At 44.2% G+C, this 24,304-nt stretch overlaps 1 protein-coding gene across 1 annotated transcript in view; it reads left to right on the top strand.

Annotated features, from left to right (window-relative positions):
• LOC137521916 (IgGFc-binding protein-like) overlaps nucleotides 1-24,304 on the top strand; it is a 237,839-nt gene that overhangs the window by 129,542 nt on the left and 83,993 nt on the right. The window contains exons 31-34 of the mRNA XM_068241793.1: nucleotides 688-1,286; nucleotides 5,125-5,689; nucleotides 8,047-8,633; nucleotides 20,075-20,645. Coding sequence (XP_068097894.1) covers nucleotides 688-1,286; nucleotides 5,125-5,689; nucleotides 8,047-8,633; nucleotides 20,075-20,645 — 2,322 coding nt within the window. The remainder of the gene's footprint in view (nucleotides 1-687; nucleotides 1,287-5,124; nucleotides 5,690-8,046; nucleotides 8,634-20,074; nucleotides 20,646-24,304) is intronic.

The raw sequence follows: 24,304 nt of genomic DNA, 5'->3' as shown, positions 1-24,304 counted from the left end.
TATGCCAGTAGTCATGTGGGAAATACAGCAAGAACACTCAGAGATAGGGTGACAGGTAAAGTATAAATGCACTGGCACCAGGGGGCATGTAATACATTTTGAGTTACAATGGCCGGGGTTACCATTGCGTTCATCGTTCCTCTACCAGCAGCCCATCTGGAGTCTAGGGAGTCTAGGGACTGTCAAATACTTTTTAACCTAGACAATACCTTATGTAGCTGTGCACATGCAGTCATTTTAACAATGGTGAGAGAACAGACAGATTTTTTCCCATGGACCCTGCAGGCAAGCCTCTGCTCTGCATCATGCTGTGTATATTTACCAGCTTGCCCACTCTCTAATTGCTCTGTAATTGGGGGTTTATTTCCCTAAGCCAGCCTAGTGGTTCACCTTATACAAAAATATGAATGCACCAGGCAATGTACCAGTCCTAATAAATCAATAAATGAGAGGCAGTCTGGGGGGAAATCTCCCCCCTTCCCTCTGGCCAGTCCTCCCATGTCATATCACTATTTGTTATCCTCAGTGTTGTAGGGGCTTCACCCCCCTCTCTCTCTCTCTCTCTCTCTCTCTCTCTCTCTCTCTCTATATATATATATATATATATATATATATATATATACAGTACACTGTATATTTGTTTGTTTTTGTTTTATTGTGAGTAATGTAATCATTCTGATCTTACAGCAATGGTTTGCAGCATTGAGAACAGCCACTACAATGCCTGCGGAAATGCTTGTCCTGCAACTTGCTCCAACAAAACTGCTCCAGCCTCATGTCAAAAACCCTGTGTGGAGACCTGTGAGTGCCGTGACGGGATGGTCCTTAGTGGAGATAAATGTGTCCCGATCTCTAGCTGCGGCTGCCAGCACAACGGGCGCTATTACGAGCCTGAGCAATCCTGGTATGATGAGAAGTGCAGCACACTCTGCAAGTGTGAGGCAAGAAGTGGAAAAGTGACATGTGAACCTACCCAATGCAAGAACGGCGAGAGCTGCAGGCTGGTGGATGGAGTACGAGGCTGCCATCCAGTAGAGTTCTCCACCTGCATCGTTTATGGAGGCTCTGATTACACAACATTTGATGGATGGAAATATTCACTCATGAGCACCTGTACCTACCAGCTGGTGAAAATGACTTCAAAGGACCCATCCCACACCCCGCTCTCCGTCACCATCCAAAATGACCAGCGTGGTAACAGAGCCAACTTCTTCACCCAAACTCTGTCTTTGCAACTCAATAACAAGACGATCATGTTCAGTAGAGACCACCCTCAACGCATCAAGGTATGAAATGTCTTTTCACAATATTGGTCATAGTCTTGAGCATAATTACCTTAACCTAATCGCTGGTTATGAATCAAACATTTTTGTGATGTTCTCATACAGGGTCGGACTGGGACACTAAGGGCCCACCAAGGAAGTTTCAGCCTGGGCCCCCCCCCCCTGATCCCCTCCTCCTCGCCACCCCCCCCCCCCCCATTTTGGGCTCACATACACATGTACTCTAGAAATTTTGCATGAGTTTATGGTAGGGAAAAGATTGTGAGCACTTCTGAGGACAGTCTCCAATAGGGATATGTCCACATGCGGCGCGCGCAGCGCGCCGCAGCGAAAGTAAATGGGTGTCACCACGCACTGGAACATCGGCGTGGTCACGATGAGTCATGGGCAGACTTAAAAAAAAAAAAACACAACATAAGTAGCGGTGTTATTCACAGAGATTAGGTCCGACCAGATACATTTTAGATAAAATATTCAAGTAGTTACATGCCTCATGATAATTCATCAAGTAGTCAAATCGCAGCAGATTTTCCGACAAAATGCAATCAGGTTGGCGGCTGATACCCCCACAAAATGCAATCAGATTGGCGGCAGATACCCCCCAAAATGCAATCAGGTTGGTGCCAGATACCCCCCCCAAAAGTGGGCAGCAGTGACCAGAAAATCGTAATGTGGGCAGCAGACACCTGAAAATCGCAATGTGGGCAGCAGTGACCAGAAAATCGTACTGTGGGCAGCAGACACCAGAAAATCGTAATGTGGGCAGCAGACACCAGAAAATCGCAATGTGGGCAGCAGACACCTGAAAATCGCAATGTGGGCAGCAGTGACCAGAAAATCGTACTGTGGGCAGCAGACACCAGAAAATCGTAATGTGGGCAGCAGACACCTGAAAATCGCAATGTGGGCAGCAGTCACCAGAAAAGCGTAATGTGGGCAGCAGACACCTGAAAATCGTAATGTGGGCAGCAGACACCAGAAAATCGCAATGTAGGCAGCAGTGACCAGAAAATCGTAATGTGGGCAGCAGTCACCAGAAAATCATAATGTGGGCAGCAGACACCTGAAAATCGTAATGTGGGCAGCAGACACCTGAAAATCGCAATGTGGGCAGCAGACACCAGAAAATCATAATGTGGGCAGCAGTGACCAGAAACCCCCCTCCCTCACCTAGGGGCCCCCGCTCCAGAATTGCAGCCAGCGGCAAATAATCACTTACCAGCATGACGGAGATGAGATCCGTAGCTCTGCGTGCCGCTGGCTGGTCTGCTCTCTGCTTCCTGAACTGACTGTCCAATCACGCTCTCGCAGTACTTCCTGCGAGAGCGTGATTGGACAGTCAGTTCAGGAACCAGAGCAGACCAGCCAGCGGCACGCAGAGCTACGGATGTCATCTCCGTAACTCATGCCGTTAAGTGATTCTTCCCCGCTGGCTGCAATTCTGGAGAGGGGGGGGAGCGCGGAAGGGGGGCCCCTAGGTGAGGGAGGGGGGGGGAGGCTTCCGCCCCTCCCCGCCGATCTGTGCACAATGTTCCCCCTTCCTGCGCTTAGCCCCCCTCCTTTTTAGCACTGGGGCCCCCAGGAGGCGGGACGGCCGGGGCCCACCGATGGGACCATCGGTGGTTCGGTGGGCCTGTCCGAGGCTGTTCTCATATATTCAATGCTGAATATAATTTTGTCTTCTTAAAACAGGCAGTATTTCTGATAATTCTAGTTAACAGCTGTGGTTACCCATGATGCAACACTCCTGAATATGCAAATCACCTCTTTATGTCCCCAAAGCTAGGAACACATCCAGAACAACTGGTGGATGGTTATCCTACAGCTATTAAATTTTACAGAGCCGCACCAATCCAACATGCATTCAGCCCGTTTCAGACTTTCTGGCCCTCTAAGGTATAGGGCTTGGACCAGTACTACAGAGAATACCTTGAAAGCTCATAGAGATCCAGAATGACTAGGTGCTAAAAGAGACTGGTGCTATGTGGAGGAGCAGGGGCTTACAGAGCAGGAAGGTGGGGAAGCGAATAATTATGTCAGGCAAAAATCGAGCTGGAAATTTGAGCGCACCACTGAATGTTGTCGGGAGCTTCTCTACACATGCTAGAGTCTTGGCAAAGGTGGCCTCACCAGCTGCCTTGTCCAACAACCATTTAGTGCTTGTACAAAGAAAAGAGAAAAACATTATTTTGCAAGAGAGTTGAAGAGGCCTATCAAACCGTAACAGTCGGGAGTGGATCTTTGACAGCATTTACTATCAACAAACAAGGCGCTTTTATTATGCTTAGCCAAGGAATTTATATAGTCATTTAATAAACACTTTCAGTACCTTTAGCCAAGGACCTTGAGTGGTATTTCACTTGAGGTTTATCATGACAGTTATCAGTGTTACACATATAGATTTACATAATAAAAAAAAGTTTTACATAATGTCCAAGCAGCTCTGGTTGACCCAAAATTACTAGGAAAGAATATAAGAGACCTCAAAAGTCCTCCTACTACTAAATAATCAACGCTCAGTGTAATTTGCCTTCTTAAAACAGAAGGTATTTGTGATGTCAGCAATCCAGTATCTCCCATATTCCTGCAGAAGTAATTAGCTGCTTAGAGTAGGGATCTTTGTACATTTCAACCCAATCTAAAAATGATGCTACAATTGGCTTCTAAGTGAACTGAAAAGTTTGAGTATTAACCCTACAGTACCTTGGTAACTAATGATATGTTTTTAGCTATTTGTTTTATGCTGTGTTTAATGCTTTAGAACAGTGGTCTCAAACGTTTTTGGGTGAAGGCACCCTTGGGGACTTTGAAAACTTTGAGGCACCCCGATGGGCCATTGATCTACCGTCAAAAACCGATTGACTGAAGACACACACGCACACATATCAGCATCACCAGTTACATTACACACAGCCCTACCACACACAATCATCCATTACAAACACTCTCTCCCTCACAGCATCAAAAACACATTTATCAGTCAGAATCACAGACACATGTCATCCCCACACATACACAGTTGTCATCATTTGAGACCCATCCACCACAACAATCACACACACACCATACACACACACACACACACACACACACACACCATACACACTCACACTCACACACTATCAAATGCCCAACCCTCAGCAATCTTTCCATTGAAAAAAAAATCCCCCAATCCCGTGTTCACAAAATGCTTGGTGCTGTGAGGGTAAGCAGTATGTTGGGTTCACCCACCTCCAGACGTCCGCCCTACCCCGGCCCCTACTAACCCAGGCTCCAGCTCCTTACTTCTTAATTCCTCCCCGTGACTGGCAGTGCAGCTCCCAATACAACAGTTAATCATGCAGGTTCACCTCCTGCTCTGAACGCACACACTGTATACTGCCTAGCAACACACACTCCTGGATGACCTCCACACCTCCCATCACACTTTGTCCCCACTGCGCTCATTCATTAATGGGCTCTTGATCTTAAGGAAAATGGCCACCGTTAGTTCAGAAACCCTGAAAAAGGCCATCATAATTGACAAGGACAGATGGTGCGACACCCCTGGGAAGAGCTTGCGGCGCACCATGATGCCACGGCACCCAGTTTGAGGACCACTGCTTTAGACCATAGATTAAATTTAAGTTTCATTCCACTTTAAAGACATGACAAAACCTTTAATAATCAATGCAATGACACCTGCTGGAAGCCACTGGAAACACAGGCACATAGTGTGCTTCCATCAGTGGAAGGTTGGCAAGTTCTGTCCTGGGAGGCAGCAGTCATAGACCCATTATTTGATTATGTGCAATGTCAAATTGCTATTTAATTAATATTTATGTGTTTTGTTTTTTATTAGGTTGATGGTATATTGACACACTTGCCATACTATGACAAGGCAACCAAAATCTCAGTCTATCTATCAGGATCTAATATAAACCTTCACACAGGTCTGGGTATGATTATGAGCTTTGATGGAAGCAGCAATGTGCATGTGGTCATACCAAAAACATATGCCGGTGTGGTTGGTGGTCTGTGTGGCAACAATAATGGAGATGGCACTGATGACTTTTCACTGAGTGATGGAACAACAGCCAAAAGTGCAAAGGACTTTGGAGCACGCTGGAAAGTAGGAAATAATGTTGGCTGTAAGGACGAATGTTCTGATTGTCGGACATGCACTGATCAACAAAAAGCGGCCTATAGAAGTGATCAGTATTGTGGTCTTCTCATCAAAGCTGATGGACCATTTGGCCAGTGCCACAGTTCTATTGACCCAACACCTTTCTTCAATTACTGTCTAAATGATGCATGTGAACAAAGGGGTCTACAGTCTGCTGTTTGTACCATCATGGCCTCCTACGCTTACGAATGTCAGAGAAATGGGTCTGCAATTAAGGAATGGAGAAATCCAACTTTCTGTGGTAAGTAAGGATGAGGGGGCTTTCTGCTTAATTTGAAGTTACTACCTAATTGTAAATGTTTAATCAAAGAGGAACTGTAAGAGCATATTGGGGGTACCCACTTTTATGCTAAATTTCCTGGTGTCAGCATTAGAAACACTTCCTATAGCTACAGTATGTATTGCTTTATATTGGTATGTAGCCTCCCCCTCCCACTGAGGCTTAGCATAGGCTGTTAATTATGTGGAATCCCCCCACCCCAAGCATTCTGAAAGATCAGCTATATTTTCTACCAGCTTTAGAACTGACAGTGAATGAACATTCCACAGAGATCACCTGCTAGTTCTTAGGATGTTGCCGCGTGTGATACATGTCAGAAAGTAAATCAGGGAGAGGAAAGATTTTTTTAAAAAAGAGTGAGAAGATAGCACTTCTATGGTGCAATACTTTTCATTCAGTTTGCAAACTGCAATTGTCAAGTTGGACTTGATAAAGAGACACTGGTGTGTTGAAACGCATCGTCATTATCCCACGGCACACAGAGCTTGTCTGGACTCTAGACCTACCATGTAACTTTGTTGATGGCCATAGTCAATGTCCGAGGAGCGGAACATTGGGCATGTCAGATAGGCTTGCAAATTTTTGCAATCCTTTACGTGTATTTCTTTTGCAATTTGTAAACTGAATTAAAAGTATTGCACCATAGAAGTACTCTCTCCTCTCTCCTTTTTCTGATACACACACCTGTCAAATCCCAGCAATGGGAGAGCTGCTCTGGACGCTACCTTTCCTCCTTTTATTGTCTGACACTGGCATTGGAGAACTGCTTCACTATGGACTAGATATCCTTTAGTCCTGGGTGTAACATAGAACACAGTTATTTTTGTATACTGGTAGGTGAACAGAGGCGCCAGAAGGATAAAAGTTCATAAAATATTTTAAAAAATTGCTGGGAGGAAGTGGTGGACTTGCCTCCATTAAAGCAGACACATTCGACTGTAATTATACAAATATAAACATTTAATGAAAATACCCCAAGGATGCTATCAGTTTTGACGTACTACACCATATTGGGCTCTCGATATCTCTTCAACTTTAGTTTGCACAGTTATTTTTGCATTGAAAGAAAAGATTACTATGGGTAAAAAAGTAAGCAACTGTATTCAACATGTCATTTTGACTACAGTATCAAGAGAAAGAACCCCAAACAAACTAAAAAGTAGGTAGATTCTAATAGCAAACCAATTTTTAGTATATTTTGAGTAAGAGCTTGTATTTTTCTTCTTTTTTTGGGGGGGTGGGGGGGCGGGGGCTTGTCTATAAAACCTTTTTGGGCGCCAAAGAGGCAAACACAAGTATTAAAAAGTGAGTCAAGAAAAGTGATATCAGAGTAAGCAGAAACAGCTTATCTTGATTGTTTTTGTGTGATTGTTTTTCTTTGGAAAGTGCTGGAAATATAATTTATGGCTGACATGAAAGGCAAGTAGGGAGAGATAAGTCATTAGATAAGTTCTGTGAATCATGGATGAGCAGAAACTACGCCAGTGCGAATTTACGCATCGTAGTTCGCATCTACGCATCGTAGTTCGTAGGTGAAGTTTCAAAACTACGCTTACAAATTTACGCATAGCGAAGTACCGTTACGTGTAGCTTACGCCCACTATGCGTAGTTAACATGTGTATTGTGTAGTGAACTACTAATGCGTTACTCGCGTCTAATTTTCCGCGTGTGATTGTATGTTTACAAATTACGCATTGGAAAGGGGAATGTACGCAAAGAAGAGTTCCCAGTCTAAGCATTTAAAGTGGAATTAATGCGTAAAATTTTCTGCATACGGGCATAAGCATCCACATACACTACTCTTGCACTACGCGTAATTGCGTATTTTACCGCGTAGTCTATGAAATGCATACAAAGAGAATATTTGATTTCGAAGCCTTAGTTTGGCAAAGTGTAATTGCGTAAAACTACGCGTAGCTCCAGCGTAGCGAAGTGGGCTAACTACGACCATCCCTGCTGTGAAGAAATTAAGGGGTTAATTCACACTACTCGAGCTTTTCAAGTGCTAAAGATTTTAAATGATCTTGCTAATGCAATGCTATGGGGGATTTTTACGAAATCACATCACTCCGATGAGAACACACACATAGGATAACATTAGCAAGATTTTTTTTTTAATCACAGATCACTTAGAAAAGCTCTAGTAGTGTGAACGAGCTCTGAAAATATATTCAAAAAGATGTTAAAATAGGACAGAGGAAAACATGATGATGGAAAAGAACCAGATAGATGATGTGTGAGTTACTCCAACGTTCCTATTTCTTGCTCACTCCGTGCTGCTCATATTTTAATCAGCCTTCTCTTTTTATGCACACAGAAAAGGCCTGCCCCACCAACAGCCACTACGAGGCCTTCGGCAATGCTTGTCCTGCTACCTGTTTTGACCTCATGGCTCCACCATCTTGTTCACCATCTCACATGGAAGGGTGCTACTGCAATAATGGCTTCATCCTAAGCGGTGAGCTCTGTGTGCCGATCGCAGAATGTGGTTGTGTCTTTGAAAACACCTACTACCAAAAGGGACAAAGGTTCTACCCTGGTAAACTCTGCCAAAGGCAGTGTACATGTGGTGCCAATGGTGTGACGACTTGCCAGTCCAGCTCCTGTGGAGTCAATGAAGAATGCAAAGTGGTTAATGGAATAAGGGGGTGCCAACCCAAAGAATACAGACAGTGCACCACCTGGGCTGGACCCCATTACATCACCCTAGATGGTCAAAACTTCTCCTTCCTGGACACTTGCACTACCACCTACACATTGTTTAAATATAAGAGAGGTCAAACTGACTTTGAAGTAACAGTGGAGAGTGGACCATATGGTAGTAAAGGAGTCACCAAAGCCATCACTGTGAGATCTGGGGCTTACCTCCTTCAGGTAGAGAGTGGAAGAACCAGGAGTACACTGGTGAGTAAGATGGCTTGAATTATACCAAATGTATTTTAATTCATTTTAAAGACACACTGAAGCGAAAAAAAAATAATGATCTAATGAATTGGTTGTGTAGTACGGATAATAATTACAAGAAAAAACAAGTAGGAGGTGCCTGGCTCTTCTACTGACCACATATGCTATTGCTCCGTTGTTATTGCCTGATGAAGCGGGATCAAACCTGCGAAACGTGTTGCATATTTGGAGTTCATAAATAAAATATATAGACTGTCTTTACTGCAGTCGTTGTGTGTCTACTTGGAGGAGGTAAGTCCACCACTACCTCCTCCATTTACCAAGAATTTGGTTTTTAAGCTCATTTAGCTTCCTTTTATCCTTTTGGTGCCTCTGTTCTCCTGCATAATAATTACTAGAAGATTAGAAGCAAAGAAAATATTCTCATATTTTTACTTTCAGTTTGTGAAGAAACGCGGAAAAGTCGCCGTCTCTCAAGGTGGGGCGGCTGTTTCCGCGTCCAGCATGACGTCACAACGCGGAAAAACCGCCACATGCCACATAGGCAGAGCGGCGGAATCCACATTGGGAGCGGCGGAATCCGCATTGGAACTGAATACATTGCAAGACAGTACAGGTGTGGCTGGGACTGATAGTCCACCTAGACTCAGAGTGACACGCGCGCGCGCACAGAGGCAGAACTTAAATAACAACCAGAAGGGAGTCAGCTGACCAGGCGGGTCAGCTGACATTTTCCACCACTCTCATTGGTCCAGCAATTAGGGAGGTCCTGGAAAGGTCCTTGTGTATATATACCACTGGCTGTTCACTTGCTCTTTGTCTGGCGTGCGATCACATATGTGGGAGCACCCAGATCCGTAGTCAGATCCATAAGTGTGCCGGGACCAGCTGGAGCTGTAATCCTACACTTAGCTAGATTCTGTTGATAGCTAAAGTACTAGTTTGATTGTGATTATCTGTTATGACCTTTGCCTGCCTTGACTATCCTCCTGAACTCTGATCTTGTACCTCGATATTTCTGATACTCTGTTGCCGAACCCCGGCTCGTTCCTAGACTCCGCCTCAGCCTCCTGATTCTGTACCTCGATATATCTGATACCCCGTTGCCGAACCCTGCTTGTACTTAGACTCCGCCTTTGTCTTCTGATCTTGTACTGTATCTGTCCGTGTGTGTACGACCTGGCTTGTCTGACCTCGAGAACCGACCTTACCATTAGAGGCGGTTCCTCGCTATGTTAGCGACCCTTCGTCCTGAGGGTTACTTTCAGACAATCCTTCCTACTGTCAGTCTGACTCCTCCCATCTTGGAGAGCTCAGGTCTGCGGAAGGAATCTGTGCAGTACTCCTTGCTGCACTGAGGCCTAGTCCTTGAAGTGTTACTGTTACACCAAACACTACACTCTACTCAGGTGAACAGAGGTTAGCTAGTATATCGGATTATCGGTGATGCTGCAGATCACTTATAATCTGGTATATATCTGTATTCCCAGTGATACTGCAGATCACCGGTAATCAGATCCTCTCTGTGCTTCACCGATCGTTACAGAATGCCAGACCAAAATACAAAATGGACGCAAACACTGATTGTCTGGGTGTACTTGCCGCTTCGGTGGACAACATCAATCAAGTACTGGGCACCCACATAACACTTATTGATGCCCTATCAGGGTCTGTACAAACCCTCCAGACATCAGTGGATTATGTGCGATCCCCTTTTAGCTCTGATATACGTATGCCTGTATCTGAAAGTTTTTCCGGTCACAGATCTGACTTCCGGAATTTTAGGAGTAGGGTGTTGTCCTATTTTGAGTTGAGACCCCAATCTTCGGGTACTGGGTCACGTTTATTAAAACTTTGTTGTCCGGCGACTCCCAGTCTTGGGCGTATAGCCTGCCTGCCGGAGACAAAGCTCTTACCTCTGTAGAGGAATTCTTTAAAGCTATGGCAGTAATTTACGACGATTCGGACCTTGCCTCGACTTCTGAGTGGAAGCTCAAGCTTTTGCATCAAGGCGAAGGTCCGGTCGAAGATTACGCAGCCGAGTTTAGGAGGTGGTCAGTTACGGCCAGGTGGGACACTTATGCCCTATTAGATTGTTTCTTGTCAGGGCTGTCCGATGAGGTCTCTGATTTGATGTTAAGCCAGCCCGAGCCCAGAACAGTCGATGAGGCCATCTCAGCGGCCATCCGAATCGACCGCAGGCTGCACTACCAAAAACAGACCAGGGGTAGTTCCTGTCTCAGAGGGGTATCCTACACCACGGTCCCAGTGACTCCACCTCCTACTATTTCACCTTCTCCCGTCTCGCCTCCTTCTGAGCCGATACAGATTTCTCGGTCAAAATTAACCCAGGTAGAGCGAAGACGGGGAATAACCGAACAGCTGTGTCTGTACTGCGCTGAAGGGGGGCATATAGTACAGAACTGCCCCAATAAGCCGGGGAAACGCTACCGCTTAGGAGTGGTAGGGGGTAACACCCTGGGCGTCCGACTTTTACCCCTAAAAGAAAGACGATTGCTTCTTCACTGTACCGTTACGTGGGAAGATAAGACTGAGGTCACGGAAGCCTTTATCGATTCAGGCTCCGCGGCAAATTTTATGGATTTTGAGTTTGCTAAGAGATTGTGTATTCCGCTCACACCAGTACAACCACCCATCCAGGTTACGGCAGTGGATGACTCTCCTCTGCAAGGGAATCACCCACTGTCTCAGACACCAGAGGTGGGGGTCACCATAGGGGTACTGCACTGGGAGAAGTTACAGTTCTTTGTGTTGCACATGACCACCTCCACCATTATACTCGGCATGCCATGGTTGCACCTTCATTCTCCACACATTGATTGGGCCACCGGCCAACTAATTTCTTGGTCAGCAAACTGCTTTCAGCGATGTTTAGGGAAGGTGACATTGGGCCAAACCAGGGTTCATGTACAGGGGGTACCTGAGCAATATGTGGAATATTCTGATGTGTTCTGTCCCAAGGCTGCAGACAAATTACCCCCACATCACTCTTTTGATTGCCCCATTGATATCCGTTCAGGTTGTATGCCCCCTCGGGGTCATTTGTACAATTTATCTGGGCCAGAAAAATTGGCTATGCAAGAATATATCCGTGAGAATTTGGCCAAAGGCTTCATCCGGCCGTCCCGATCGCCTGCTGGAGCAGGTTTCTTTTTCGTTAAAAAGAAAGATGGGAGCCTGCGGCCCTGTATTGATTACCGGGGACTAAATAAGATCACGGTAAAGAATCGCTATCCGTTACCCCTGATAGACGATTTTTTACGCAGATCACTGATGCTAAGATCTTCTCAAAGCTGGATTTGCGGGGCACGTACAACCTGGTGCGCATAAGAGGGCGATGAGTGGAAAACGACCTTTAACACGCCAGACGGGCATTACGAGTACCTGGTGATGCCCTTTGGGTTATGTAATGCCCCGGCCGTTTTCCAGGAACTCATTAACGAGGTCTTCAGAGAGGTGTTGGGGAGATTTGTTCTGGTCTATCTAGACGATATACTTGTTTTCTCCAACAACCTCTCTGAGCACAGAATGCATGTGAAATTTGTACTCAACAAATTAAGACAAAACTCACTTTACGCTAAAATTGAGAAGTGTATTTTTGAAGTCACATCTGTCGCCTTTCTGAGGTACATAATTTCCACCACGGGCCTGTCTATGGACCCCGCCAAAGTCTCCGCTGTTTTGGAATGGCCTCAGCCAGTTGGGTTGAAGTCTTTACAGTGGTTTTTAGGCTTTGCGAATTATTATAGAAGGTTCATAAAGGGGTATTCCACGGTTATCGCACCCCTCACCTATCTTACGAAAAAAGGGGCAGATACCACCCACTGGTCTCCTGATGCATTAAGTGCTTTCTCCACTTTAAAAGATTTGTTTTGTTCCGCACCCATCCTGAGACATGTAGTCACCTCTTATCCTTTTATTGTTGAGGTAGACGCCTCGGAGGTTGGGGTAGGGGCTGTGCTGTCTCAGCGGTCAGGGTTGCAGGGAAGGCTACACCCTTGTGTGTATTTCTCTCGTAGGTTCTCTCCGGCAGAGAGAAACTACGATATAGGCAACAGAGAGCTCTTAGCCATAAAACTTGCTTTTGAGAAGTGGCGTCACTGGCTGGAAGGAGCAGAACATACAATTACTGTATACACTGATCACAAGAATCTAGAATACATCGAGGGGGCTAAGAGATTAAGTCCCCGTCAGGCTCGATGGTCTTTGTTTTTTTCGAGGTTCAGGTTCGTAATTACGTATACCCCGGGTAGCAAGAACATTAAGGCAGATGCTCTGTCCAGATGCTTTGAGTTGGAGACAGCACAGCCTTCTGCCCCAGAAACCATTGTCCCACAAAATTTGGTGCTGGCCATAACAGAGACTTGGGAAGACTGGACAGAGACCTTGAGTCCTTTTCAGCAGGATGTCCCTGAGGGGAAGCCTGAGGGGGTTTTATTTGTGCCTCTGCCATTCCGTCTTCGGGTGCTACAGATATTCCATTCACACAAGAATGCGGGACATCCTGGGGCATCTAGAACGCAGCATCTTGTGGCCAGATGTGCTTGGTGGCCGTCTCTGGCAGCCGACTGCAAAGAATTTGTTAAGGATTGTGCGGTATGTGCTAAAAGCAAACCCTCCCGGCTGGCACCTGTAGGGACGTTGCAGCCTTTACCCACCGCGAGTGAACCATGGACCCACTTGTCCATGGATTTTGTGGGTGAGCTTCCCAGATCAGAGGGCATGTCGGTCATTTGGGTGGTAGTCGACCGCTTCAGCAAGATGGCCCATTTTGTGCCCTTGAAAGGACTCCCCTCGGCCCAGGAATTGGCCGACTTGTTTATCAAACACGTGTTCCAGCTGCACGGCATTCCGGAAAACATAGTGTCCGATCGGGGAGTCCAATTCGTATCTAAATTCTGGAGGGCATTCTGTCATCAAATGGGCATGAAGCTGTCGTTTTCATCAGGCTACCACCCACAGACCAACGGTCAGACGGAGAGGGTCAACCAGTCATTAGAGCAGTTCTTGAGATGCTACGTTGCAGAGGCGCAGAATGACTGGGTCAAATTTCTGCCCTTTGCAGAATTTGCACAAAACAATTTGAGAAGTTCTTCCACTGGATTTTCTCCGTTCCAGGTTGTGTCTGGAAGATTGCCCAAATTTTCACCGTTACCAGTGGCCTCCACTCCGTTTCCAGCTCTGGAGGCGTGGCAAAGGTCTTTTAAAGACATTTGGCGGATGGTGAGAGACAGTTTGGAAAAGGCGTTTGAGTCAGAAGGGTCAAGCTGACAAGAAACGGTCTTTGGAGTGGAGATTCCAACCAGGAGACTTGGTTTGGGTATCCACACGTCACTTGGCCCTGAAGCAGCCTTCAGACAAGTTGGGTCCCAGACTCTCAGGTTTGTCGGGCCTTTCCCGATAGCCAGAAGGATCAACAACGTCACTTACGCCGTTGATCTTCCCGCCAGCATGCATGGGGTAAGATCCTTCCACGTATCCCTGCTTAAGCCAGCAGTCCATGTGGGTCCCACTCCTCCTCCTCCTGTGTTGGTGGATGACCAGCCTGAGTACGAGGTAGAAAAAATTTTAGATTCACGCGTTGTACACAACTCAGTACAATATCTCGTACATTGGAAAGGGTACGGCATTGAGGAGAGACAATGGGTACCGGGGAGTCGCATGCATACGGACGAATTAAGGAGGGAATTTCACGCCTTACATCCCGAGAAACCTGGTAGGAGTTGTCCGGAGTCCACTCCTCGGGAGGGGGGTACTGTGAAGAAACGCGGAAAAGCCACCGTCTCTCAAGGTGGGGCGGCTGTTTCCACGTCCAGCATGGCGTCACAATGCGGAAAAACCGCCGCATGCCGCATAGGCAGAGCAGCGGAATCCGCATTGGGAGCGGCGGAATCCGCATTGGAACTGGATACATTGCAAGACAGTACAGGTGTGGCTGGGACTGATAGTCCACCTAGACTCAGAGTGACACGCGCGCACAGAGGCAGAACTTAAATAACAGCCAGAAGGGAGTCAGCTGACCAGGCGGGTCAGCTGACATTTTCCACCACTCTCATTGGTCCAGCAATTAGGGAGGTCCTGGAAAGGTCCTTGTGTATATATACCACTGGCTGTTCACTTGCTCTTTGTCTGGCGTGCGATCACATATGTGGGAGCACCCAGATCCGTAGTCAGATCCATAAGTGTGCCGGGACCAGCTGGAGCTGTAATCCTACACTTAGCTAGATTCTGTTGATAGCTAAAGTACTAGTTTGATTGTGATTATCTGTTATGACCTTTGCCTGCCTTGACTATCCTCCTGAACTCTGATCTTGTACCTCAATATTTCTGATACTCTGTTGCCGAACCCCGGCTCGTTCCTTGACTCCGCCTCAGCCTCCTGATTCTGTACCTCGATATATCTGATACCCCGTTGCCGAACCCTGCCTGTACTTAGACTCCGCCTTTGTCTTCTGATCTTGTACTGTATCTGTCCGTGTGTGTACGACCTGGCTTGTCTGACCTCGAGAACCGACCTTACCATTAGAGGCGGTTCCTCGCTATGTTAGCGACCCTTCGTCCTGAGGGTTACTTTCAGACAATCCTTCCTACTGTCAGTCTGACTCCTCCCGTCTTGGAGAGCTCAGGTCTGCGGAAGGAATCTGTGCAGTACTCCTTGCTGCACTGAGGCCTAGTCCTTGAAGTGTTACTGTTACACCAAACACTACACTCTACTCAGGTGAACAGAGGTTAGCTGGTATATCGGATTATCAGTGATACTGCAGATCACTTATAATCTGGTATACTTCTGTATTTCCAGTGATACTGCAGATCACCGGTAATCAGATCCTCTCTGTGCTTCACCGATCGTTACACAGTTAGTGGTTTTTATAACATTGCATCATTTTCTAATATTTGCAGTTTACATACTACTCAGCTTTCTAAATGTATTTAGAGAGCAGTCTTGTGAACTATTCACCTGTCCTCTGGAGAGAAAAAGAAAATACAGTGACTGACAGTTGAGATAAGCTTCAGAAGACAGAGCTCTCTGCAACTTTGAAAGTTGTTGAGCTCAATGGCTTTTTTTCAAAGATAACAACTGGAGTTTCTTAACTCTTCCTGCACTGGAAACAATATTAGACTTATATAACTCTGCTCCTAATGTTTTATTTCTTAGCTGTGCTACACATACAAATCATTATATCATAATTTTTGTTTTCACTTCAGTTTATCTTTAAAGGACAACTGAAGCGAAAGGGATATGGAAGCTGCAATATTTATTTTCTTTTAAGGAATACTAGTTGCCTGGCTGCCCTGCTGATCCTCTGCCTCTAATACTTTCAGCCATAGACCCTGAACAAGCATGCAGCAGATCAGGTGTTTCTGACATTATTGTCAGATCTGACAAGATTAGCTGCATGCTTGTTTCTAGTGTCAGATTCAGACACTACTGCAGCCAAGTAGATCAGTTGGGCTGCCAGGCAACTGGTATTGCAGGAAACGAATATGGCAGCCTCCATATACTTCTCACTTCAGTTATCCTTTAAGATTCCTTATCTGTTTAAAGTGAAATTTCTCTCTCACTAAAATGTTTCTATAAATGTGTATCAGTACTGCAGAGCAGATAACAGAAAAGACCCCATACATGCTATTGTCATCAAAACTGATACGTATGTTGAGAGAAATAATGGGAACAAGTAAAACACATTTTTTTTTTTAAAAGACCTTGTAGTTTTGAGAAAATCGATTTTACAGATGCAAAGAAAAAATCTTTTAACTCACAAAAGGGACAGTTTAAAAAAACATTTCTTCATTGCATTTGTAAAATAAATTTCTCTCTTTTTGTTGTTTATTTTTACTTTAGCTTGTTCCCACTATTCCCCATAACACACGTACCAATTGTGGTGACTACCCTCTTTCCCTGAAACTAAGACATCCCCTGAAAGAAAGCCCTAGCAGAAATTTTGAGCATGCACGAAATATAAGCCCTACCCTGAAAGTAAGCCCTAGTGGCAGTAAGAGGTAAAAGTATGGCAATTTGTGTTTCTACTGGAGCCAATGGTCACACGGGCAGGACGATGGCTCCATCATTGGGCCAATCACTGCACTTGCTGCTACTCAGCGAGTGCAGTGATTGGCCCAATAAAAGGTATAAGGGGGATGCAGGAGGACAGGGGATAGAGAACACAGGTACAGAGGAGGACACCAGGAAGACACTAAAGGCACAAGGGGGACACCAGGAAGACACTAAAGGTACAAGGGGGACACTGCACACAAGAAATGGATCCAGCAGAGGAAGAGGCGGCACAGTGGGGAAGGCAGGAGGACACACAGCACAGGAACTTGTGTGTTCATAGAAATAGAAGACATCCCCTGAAAATAAGCCCTAGCACATCTTTTGGTGCAAAAATAAATATAAGACACTGTCTTATTTTCGGGGAAACACGGTATATCATGTACGGAGGCTTTGCTATTAACCGATTTCTTAAATTTGCAAGAAATGACATGAAAATTATGCAAAATAGCAAAAGTACGGTTCAGGAGTATATTTACTAATGAAATTGTTTGATTTTTTCCCGAAATTTCATGTCACAGTTTTGCATATTAATTGCGAATTGCGATTTGAAAGTAGGATTATGCGAAATTTATGCTCATCGCTATTAATTGGTGAAAAAGGAATATTTTAAGGCCAAATGCATTTCCATCAGTTTAGAGAGTGTAAGTTGTGTGATGGGTAATAATTTCACTATCAATATACCCGAACCCAAATGATATGGAGGCTGCCATATTTATTTCATTTTAAACAATACCAGTTGCCTGGCAGCACTGCTGATCTATTTGGCTGTAGTAGTGTCTGAATCACACCAGAAACAAGCATGCCATATTCGTTTCCTGCAATACCAGTTGCCTGGCAGCCCAACTGATCTACTTGGCTGCAGTAGTGTCTGATTCTGACACTAGAAACAAGCATGCAGCTAATCTTGTCAGTTCTGACAATATTGTCAGAAACATCTGTTCTGCTGCATGCTTGTTCAGGGTCTATGGCTGAAAGTATTAAAGGCAAAGGATCAGCATGGCTGCCAGGCAACTGGTATTGATTAAAAGGAAATACATATGTCAGCCTCCATATCACTCTCAACTCGGGTTCACTTTAAAGACATTTTTAGGTAATGGCCAGTAGGCACATGGTAGCGACAGGGATGATTGACGGAAATTAGTTTTTTCAGAGTGGAATTTAGTCTGGAATAGGGGAAGGTGTTATATGCAGCCTGAAATTCAGATTCCCCTTGCTAAAATTTGGTGCCATGTTCTAAGCAATCCCCTTAGAACAGTTTTAGCAACTTATCACTATCTAGCCAGTCGTCTTTACATTTTGGCCCATGTGCAATTAGCGGTTTCTCCTGAGTTTTCTCATAGATGATATTTTCCCATCTTGTCAGTAAAATTACTTTTAAAGTGAACCTCCAGACTAAAAATGTACTCAGCAGCACTGAAAAGGCTTGGTGTTTCTTTAACAGTTTCACAGCATCAGAACTTTGTTTTTCTAACCCAAGCCTCATTTTTAGCTGCACAGAAGAAAACTGCCCCGGGCTATTTCCCCTTGATGCTATGCAAAGCATGATGGGATTTCTGATTTTGTTGTTCTCGTTCTGCTGTTTTTTGTTTTTTTTTGACATTTTGAATTTGACATTTGAAGCCTAGCGTGTGCAGCTGGGAGGGGTGATCAGGACACAGGACAGTTGGAACTGTGTCTCCTGCTCCTTGTCACCTCCTTTCAACCAAAAAGATGGCTGCCCCCATGACAAAGATGGCAGCCCCCATGAATCACAAACATTTGCCTGTTCTTTTAAAACAGTGTGGGTAAGAGATTATATTACCTATCTATTCTAATTAACATAACTAATGTAACTTAATGACAGTATGTTTGTTTAGGCTGGAGTTCCTTCGTTAAGCAACCAGTAAAAAAAAAAAATACTCATGATCATTTTAATAGTACTTTTCCATAAACTTGTTGTTACTTTTTCAATTGCAAAGTCATAAAAATGATTGTAAGGAGAAGAGGACAAATAATCACAAATAATCACCGAGGAGAAAATTCAGGAGAAAAAAAATGTAATTGCATATGGGCCTAAGTTGCCAATGGCAAGCGATAGATCCTTTTTGGGGAGGCCAGCATAAAGGGCATTGCAGTAGTCCAGCCGTGATGTGATGAAGGCATGAACTAGGGTTGGAAGATCCTCTGGGGGAATCAGATGTTTAATCAGAGAATTACATGTATAATCATATCCTCCAAATTTGTGTTATGTTTTTGGGGTTTTTCTTTTTTTATGTCAAAGGGAGCATTTGCATTCTAACAGGTAGGCCATGTAAGACACAGGTATAAAAAGAGAAGGAGAAGATTTAGAAGTCAAAGTAGTAGTACTATTTTCAAAAAATAGACATTCACCCATCCTTACACCATGGAGGCCAGAAAACCATAAGAATCCATTGAGGGCACTTCTTTATGACAATGTCTCTGCACTTCAAGAGTATTGTTAGCTAAATGAATGTTAATAGTTCTTCATACAGTTGGTCATACCAGATGCAGGCATATAATGACATGAAGAGGAGCAGCCTGCCCAGGATAAGAGGAGCTGGGAGCCAATTAATGCAATGGGGTTCTACTTGCCTCTGGAAGTGAGTTTTATCTCTGTAACGGTTTGGGACAGAGGTCTGGCACTCCCTAACAATTCTGTGGCTGAAGGCCAAAATATGCAAGAATAGAATTTTGTTATTGTTCTAAAAATGTGGTCACATAAACGTCAATTGAAGTGGAAAAAAATGATATTAGTTTTACATTGGTTGAAAAGAGATTATGACCACTTTTAGGTATTTATTTTCTGGTCCCCCACCTTGGAATATTCCCATAACTTCCTGTGTTTACAGGAAGTGGGTAAGTCTGTTTCTCAGGAACAAAGATATCAACTAATAGAATTGGAAACTATTAGAATGCCTACCGGTTTTTGTTATGTTCCTTTGCTTCCTGCCCCTGGGACTATCAGTGATTCTGTTAAAGTCATCTATAGTACAAATAAAAAATAAACTCCAATAGGAGCGAATTCAATTTTTTTCCTTGTTATTGCCGCTTCAGGAGTTTTCTGCTTGGGTGTTGTCTGACTTTGATGTCAAACATTTCAGTAGTTTTCATAAACCTCTTGATGAATGAAAAATGAAAAAAACTTTATGAGTAATGTTGGTGTCCAGATGGGGGGTTAGTTTTAAACCACACATGTGGGCACCATTGACTTCAATACAATCGTACCTGTTCGAACGAATGGCTGTCAAATCCAAGAACAAGCTATTTCACCAACACTATTTAGGAGTATAAGCTTTGCTAATGCAACTAGATCAATTAACTGCATATCAAATAGTTATATTTTTCTTCTTTCTTCCATGCATAGATCAATGGAGAGAGATATAACCTTCCCTGCAAATCACGCACACAAGAGTTCTCCATGGGTCAAAATGGCAATAACATGATAATTCAGACCAGATATGGGATCACCGTTCTATTTGATCAGCAATATTTTGTTGCGGTAATTGTACCAAGCACCTACGCTGGGTACACCGAAGGCCTCTGTGGAAATTACAATAAAAATCCCAAGGATGACTTCCGCCTTCCAAATGGCACCACTGTTAGTGATGTAAAACTATTTGCTGAGTCCTGGACAGTGGCTAAGGACCGAACTGAATGCAAAGGATGTACCGGTGATCAATGTCCAAAGTGTGACCAAGCTGCTTCTGCTCTGGCCAACTCACCCTCCAAGTGTGGAATGATTGCAGATCCTCAGGGTCCATTCAAAGATTGTCATCACTTGATCAACCCAGAACCATTTGTCAACGGCTGTGTGTCTGATGTTTGTAAGGAGCGTGGTGGCCTTGAAGCCTTGTGTGGAAACATGCAAGCCTACACAGCACTGTGTCAAGAAAAAGGAGCCAAAATAGGAAACTGGAGGAGCAGTACCAATTGTCGTAAGTTATAAATTAGAGATGGTCAAAGAGGTTCTTATGATTATGACTTGCATGCAGATTTAGTGTCAACAGTCTTTATGGAGGGGTCTAGTGCAGGAAAACTCAATACCATCAGCTTAGAACCACACCCATGGGTGCAAGTAAAGCAGAATGCAGGAAAACAAGAAACTGCAAATAGAACATAATCATGGAAATTAAATGAAGTAAACAAGTAAGGTAAAGGTAGTCCATGGTTAACAAACAAGATTAAGTTGAAATGGCCTGGTTAATGAACATGATAGGGGCTGTACATTCACTCTAGCTTCCCTCCTTCCCCACATAGCTTCCCTTGTGCCTAGGGCATCCCCACTCCCTCCCTAATATAGCTCAACTGTGGTTTAGTGCTTCCCCCTTTCTTCCCCACTATAGCTTCCCTGGTGCCTAGTCCCGACCCCCCCCCCCTTCCTTCACAATACAGCTATCCTTGTCTTAGTCCTCATCCCCAATAAAGCAAACACACCCCTTCCCAATAGTGGAAACTTCCCTGGTGTCTATTTGCTCGCCCCCCTCCTCATATAGGTTTCACTCCTCCCACCCCCCCACACACACATCCTGTGCTCCCCAGCTCAGTCTATAATGTTGAGTATTGGACTTACCAGTATTAGTGCATCTCTCATCTCCTCCTTTGGAGTGCAATGTTTTGCAACTTCCTCTCACCCCACATCTCTCTCTTCAGTGCCAGGATTCTCCTCCTGCATGACGACTGATAACATGCAATGTTAGGAGAGTAAGATGTTGAACATTAGAGCAAAGAGTGTGCAGTGGTAGGAGTACGCACATTGTTGGACTCCAGCGGAGGAGGTGAGAGAAGCACTGCAACAGCTGCGCCTGATACCCTGTCTGATAGACAGAGCTGGGACATGGGGCTTGACAAATTCTTTTGAAGCTGATCCTTTCGCCTTCTCTCACTTTGGGTTTGGGTGCTAGCACTTGAGATCACATTAGCACGACAGGAAGGATCAGCTCATATTTCTAAGGCATTTAGAAGTTGGGGAGCTTCCTGCATAAAGAACTGCAATAATAATCCTGTATAAAGAACTGCAATAATAATCCTGTATAAAGAACTTCATAAAGCTGGAGAGGTCCACGTGACCTTACAGGTGGTGATGAGCAATAATGCAACAATGATCAAGAAAAATATAATGAATATTGCAAGTCCTGCACATTAAAGAGAACCTGAAGTGAGAGGACACGTTGACTGGCACGTTGCATTGTGTTATAACCGGCACTGTTTTGTGTAACGTGGTCAGATTCAAAGGCTATGAACAATTCTGTTGTTACAATACAGCACAAGCCATGCATACCATGAGCCACGCCATGCACTACTACAAAACGACCACGTTACACTTGAGTAACAAGTGAAATGCGATGAGGTACCACGGGATGTGACATATGTGGATTTTGAAATTCATTGTTATGTGCTGCATTCATGACTAATCACAAAGAGAGAGAAAGCCCATATAGCAAGCACCACTTATTGAGGTATATAATCATTTATTAGAACAATATATAGAAAAAATACATGCATCTCTGACATATTGGAGTATTCAAACACATGTACATAAAAACAATTAAAACCGACCATATGGTCGCAAATGGTAACAGCTGCAAACAATCATGTCCATATAAGTGATCAACAAACAATTAGATTGCCACTATGTAAATCACTAAAGAATAGCAATAATATGCTCAAATAGCTACCCCAATGTGCATCAAAATAGAGCACATTCAAGGTTGAACCCGGGTTCAGTAAAGTGCAAGGCATATAAGTGAAAACATACATCCACCAATAAATATATAAGAGAAAACATTCAATGAACAAGAATAAATGCAGAAAAAATAAATATATATATAAATATGAAGGACTGCTATATACACAGTAATCTAGGAGCAGCCTATACCTGGAGTGCACAGTGAGAAAGAGAAGTGCAAAAAATGAAGGAGGATACTTAGCCCAGGAAGACCAGAAGGCAGGACAGTGCAGCTGAAGATGTAGGGGAGTCCCTTCAAGACAGTCCCGCAAGCTCCGCGGGCGTCACCCCGCTTTGGAAGGAGAGGAGAGGGATACCTGTTACTCCACGCCAGATCGGCGTTTAAATAAGGAAAATGGAGAGTGGGCAGAAGCGCCCCAGAGATCACCGCGCGTCAACCGGATATGACGTCACGGAGGAGGAAGTAGAGCGAAATGAATAATAAGGAAGAAGGAGCCACGCTGGAGCGCAAACCGGAAGGTGAGTAGATACAAATCAAGCCAAGACAAGCCTGAAAACCAAGAGAGAACGAGCTACTCAGAGAAAGAGGAATAGCCACCAGAGGGAGCCAGAACCACATCTCATAATAATAGCACAATACATCAATGCATTACCACGCATTAAGCCAGTGAAATACATGCATAATTCATCTTAATAATATTAAATCAACAATACCATATACCCATAAATGGCCTAAAATTGATAGCATCTAGAACAAGGAGGGGGTTCAGATATATATATTACTGGGGTCCCAAAGGGGAGGGTCACAGTCCAAAGTTCTCTAATGTTCATACAGTGACATATTTAAAGGGACAGGCAGTCCAGAAGGGGGGAGAGAAGGACAAGGGGGCCACAAAAGTTCTCTGTAGTCCATATATGTCTCATATTCCTCATTTTCAAAGGATAGGTAATCCGGAAGGAACAGATGGTCCAGAATCAGAGCCATTTATCAAGGTCGATAATCCATAAACACACAAAGCAAGGTCCATCTCATGGTCATAGAGTCCCCAAGATACATGAATGGATAATAATACAACCAAAAATCCTGGGCAATGTCCATAGCGTCCATATCAGATAAACATATTACAGATGTCTATATGAGAATACATAAAAAAGAAAAACCATGATTAGTCATCACTCACAAATACATATAACGCTCATGGGGGTGCACATATATCTGCACTCCCATGCACAGTGTTGAAAGACATTACATATGGTACATATGACCAGGTTCTGCAGAAACCAGACTCCAAAAGGGCTTCCCTATATATATTTATGTTTCTTGTATTATTATTATTAGTGGAACAGAATCCGGGGCCCAAGGCATGAAGGGGGACAAAAACCAACAAATATATAAAATATAATAATACAGATAATAATGAACATAACCTTTAGGCCAAAAATCCCGTCCAATCAATCTCCTCATTGAGTCCTTGTGGGGCCATACTGTTGAGTTGGTAAATCCATCTAGCCTCACGTTTAAGTAAATTGGCCACCAGGTCACCACCCCTTAAGCCTAATCTAATTTGGTCAATACCACAGACTCGTAGGCCTGCTGTATTGACCAAATTAGATTAGGCTTAAGGGGTGGTGACCTGGTGGCCAATTTACTTAAACGTGAGGCTAGATGGATTTACCAACTCAACAGTATGGCCCCACAAGGACTCAATGAGGAGATTGATTGGACGGGATTTTTGGCCTAAAGGTTATGTTCATTATTATCTGTATTATTATATTTTATATATTTGTTGGTTTTTGTCCCCCTTCATGCCTTGGGCCCCGGATTCTGTTCCACTAATAATAATAATACAAGAAACATAAATATATATAGGGAAGCCCTTTTGGAGTCTGGTTTCTGCAGAACCTGGT

The sequence above is a fragment of the Hyperolius riggenbachi genome, chromosome 6 (genome assembly GCF_040937935.1).
Source record: "Hyperolius riggenbachi isolate aHypRig1 chromosome 6, aHypRig1.pri, whole genome shotgun sequence".
Taxonomy (NCBI): domain Eukaryota; kingdom Metazoa; phylum Chordata; class Amphibia; order Anura; family Hyperoliidae; genus Hyperolius; species Hyperolius riggenbachi.
This window is presented reverse-complemented; position numbering and strand designations above follow the sequence as displayed.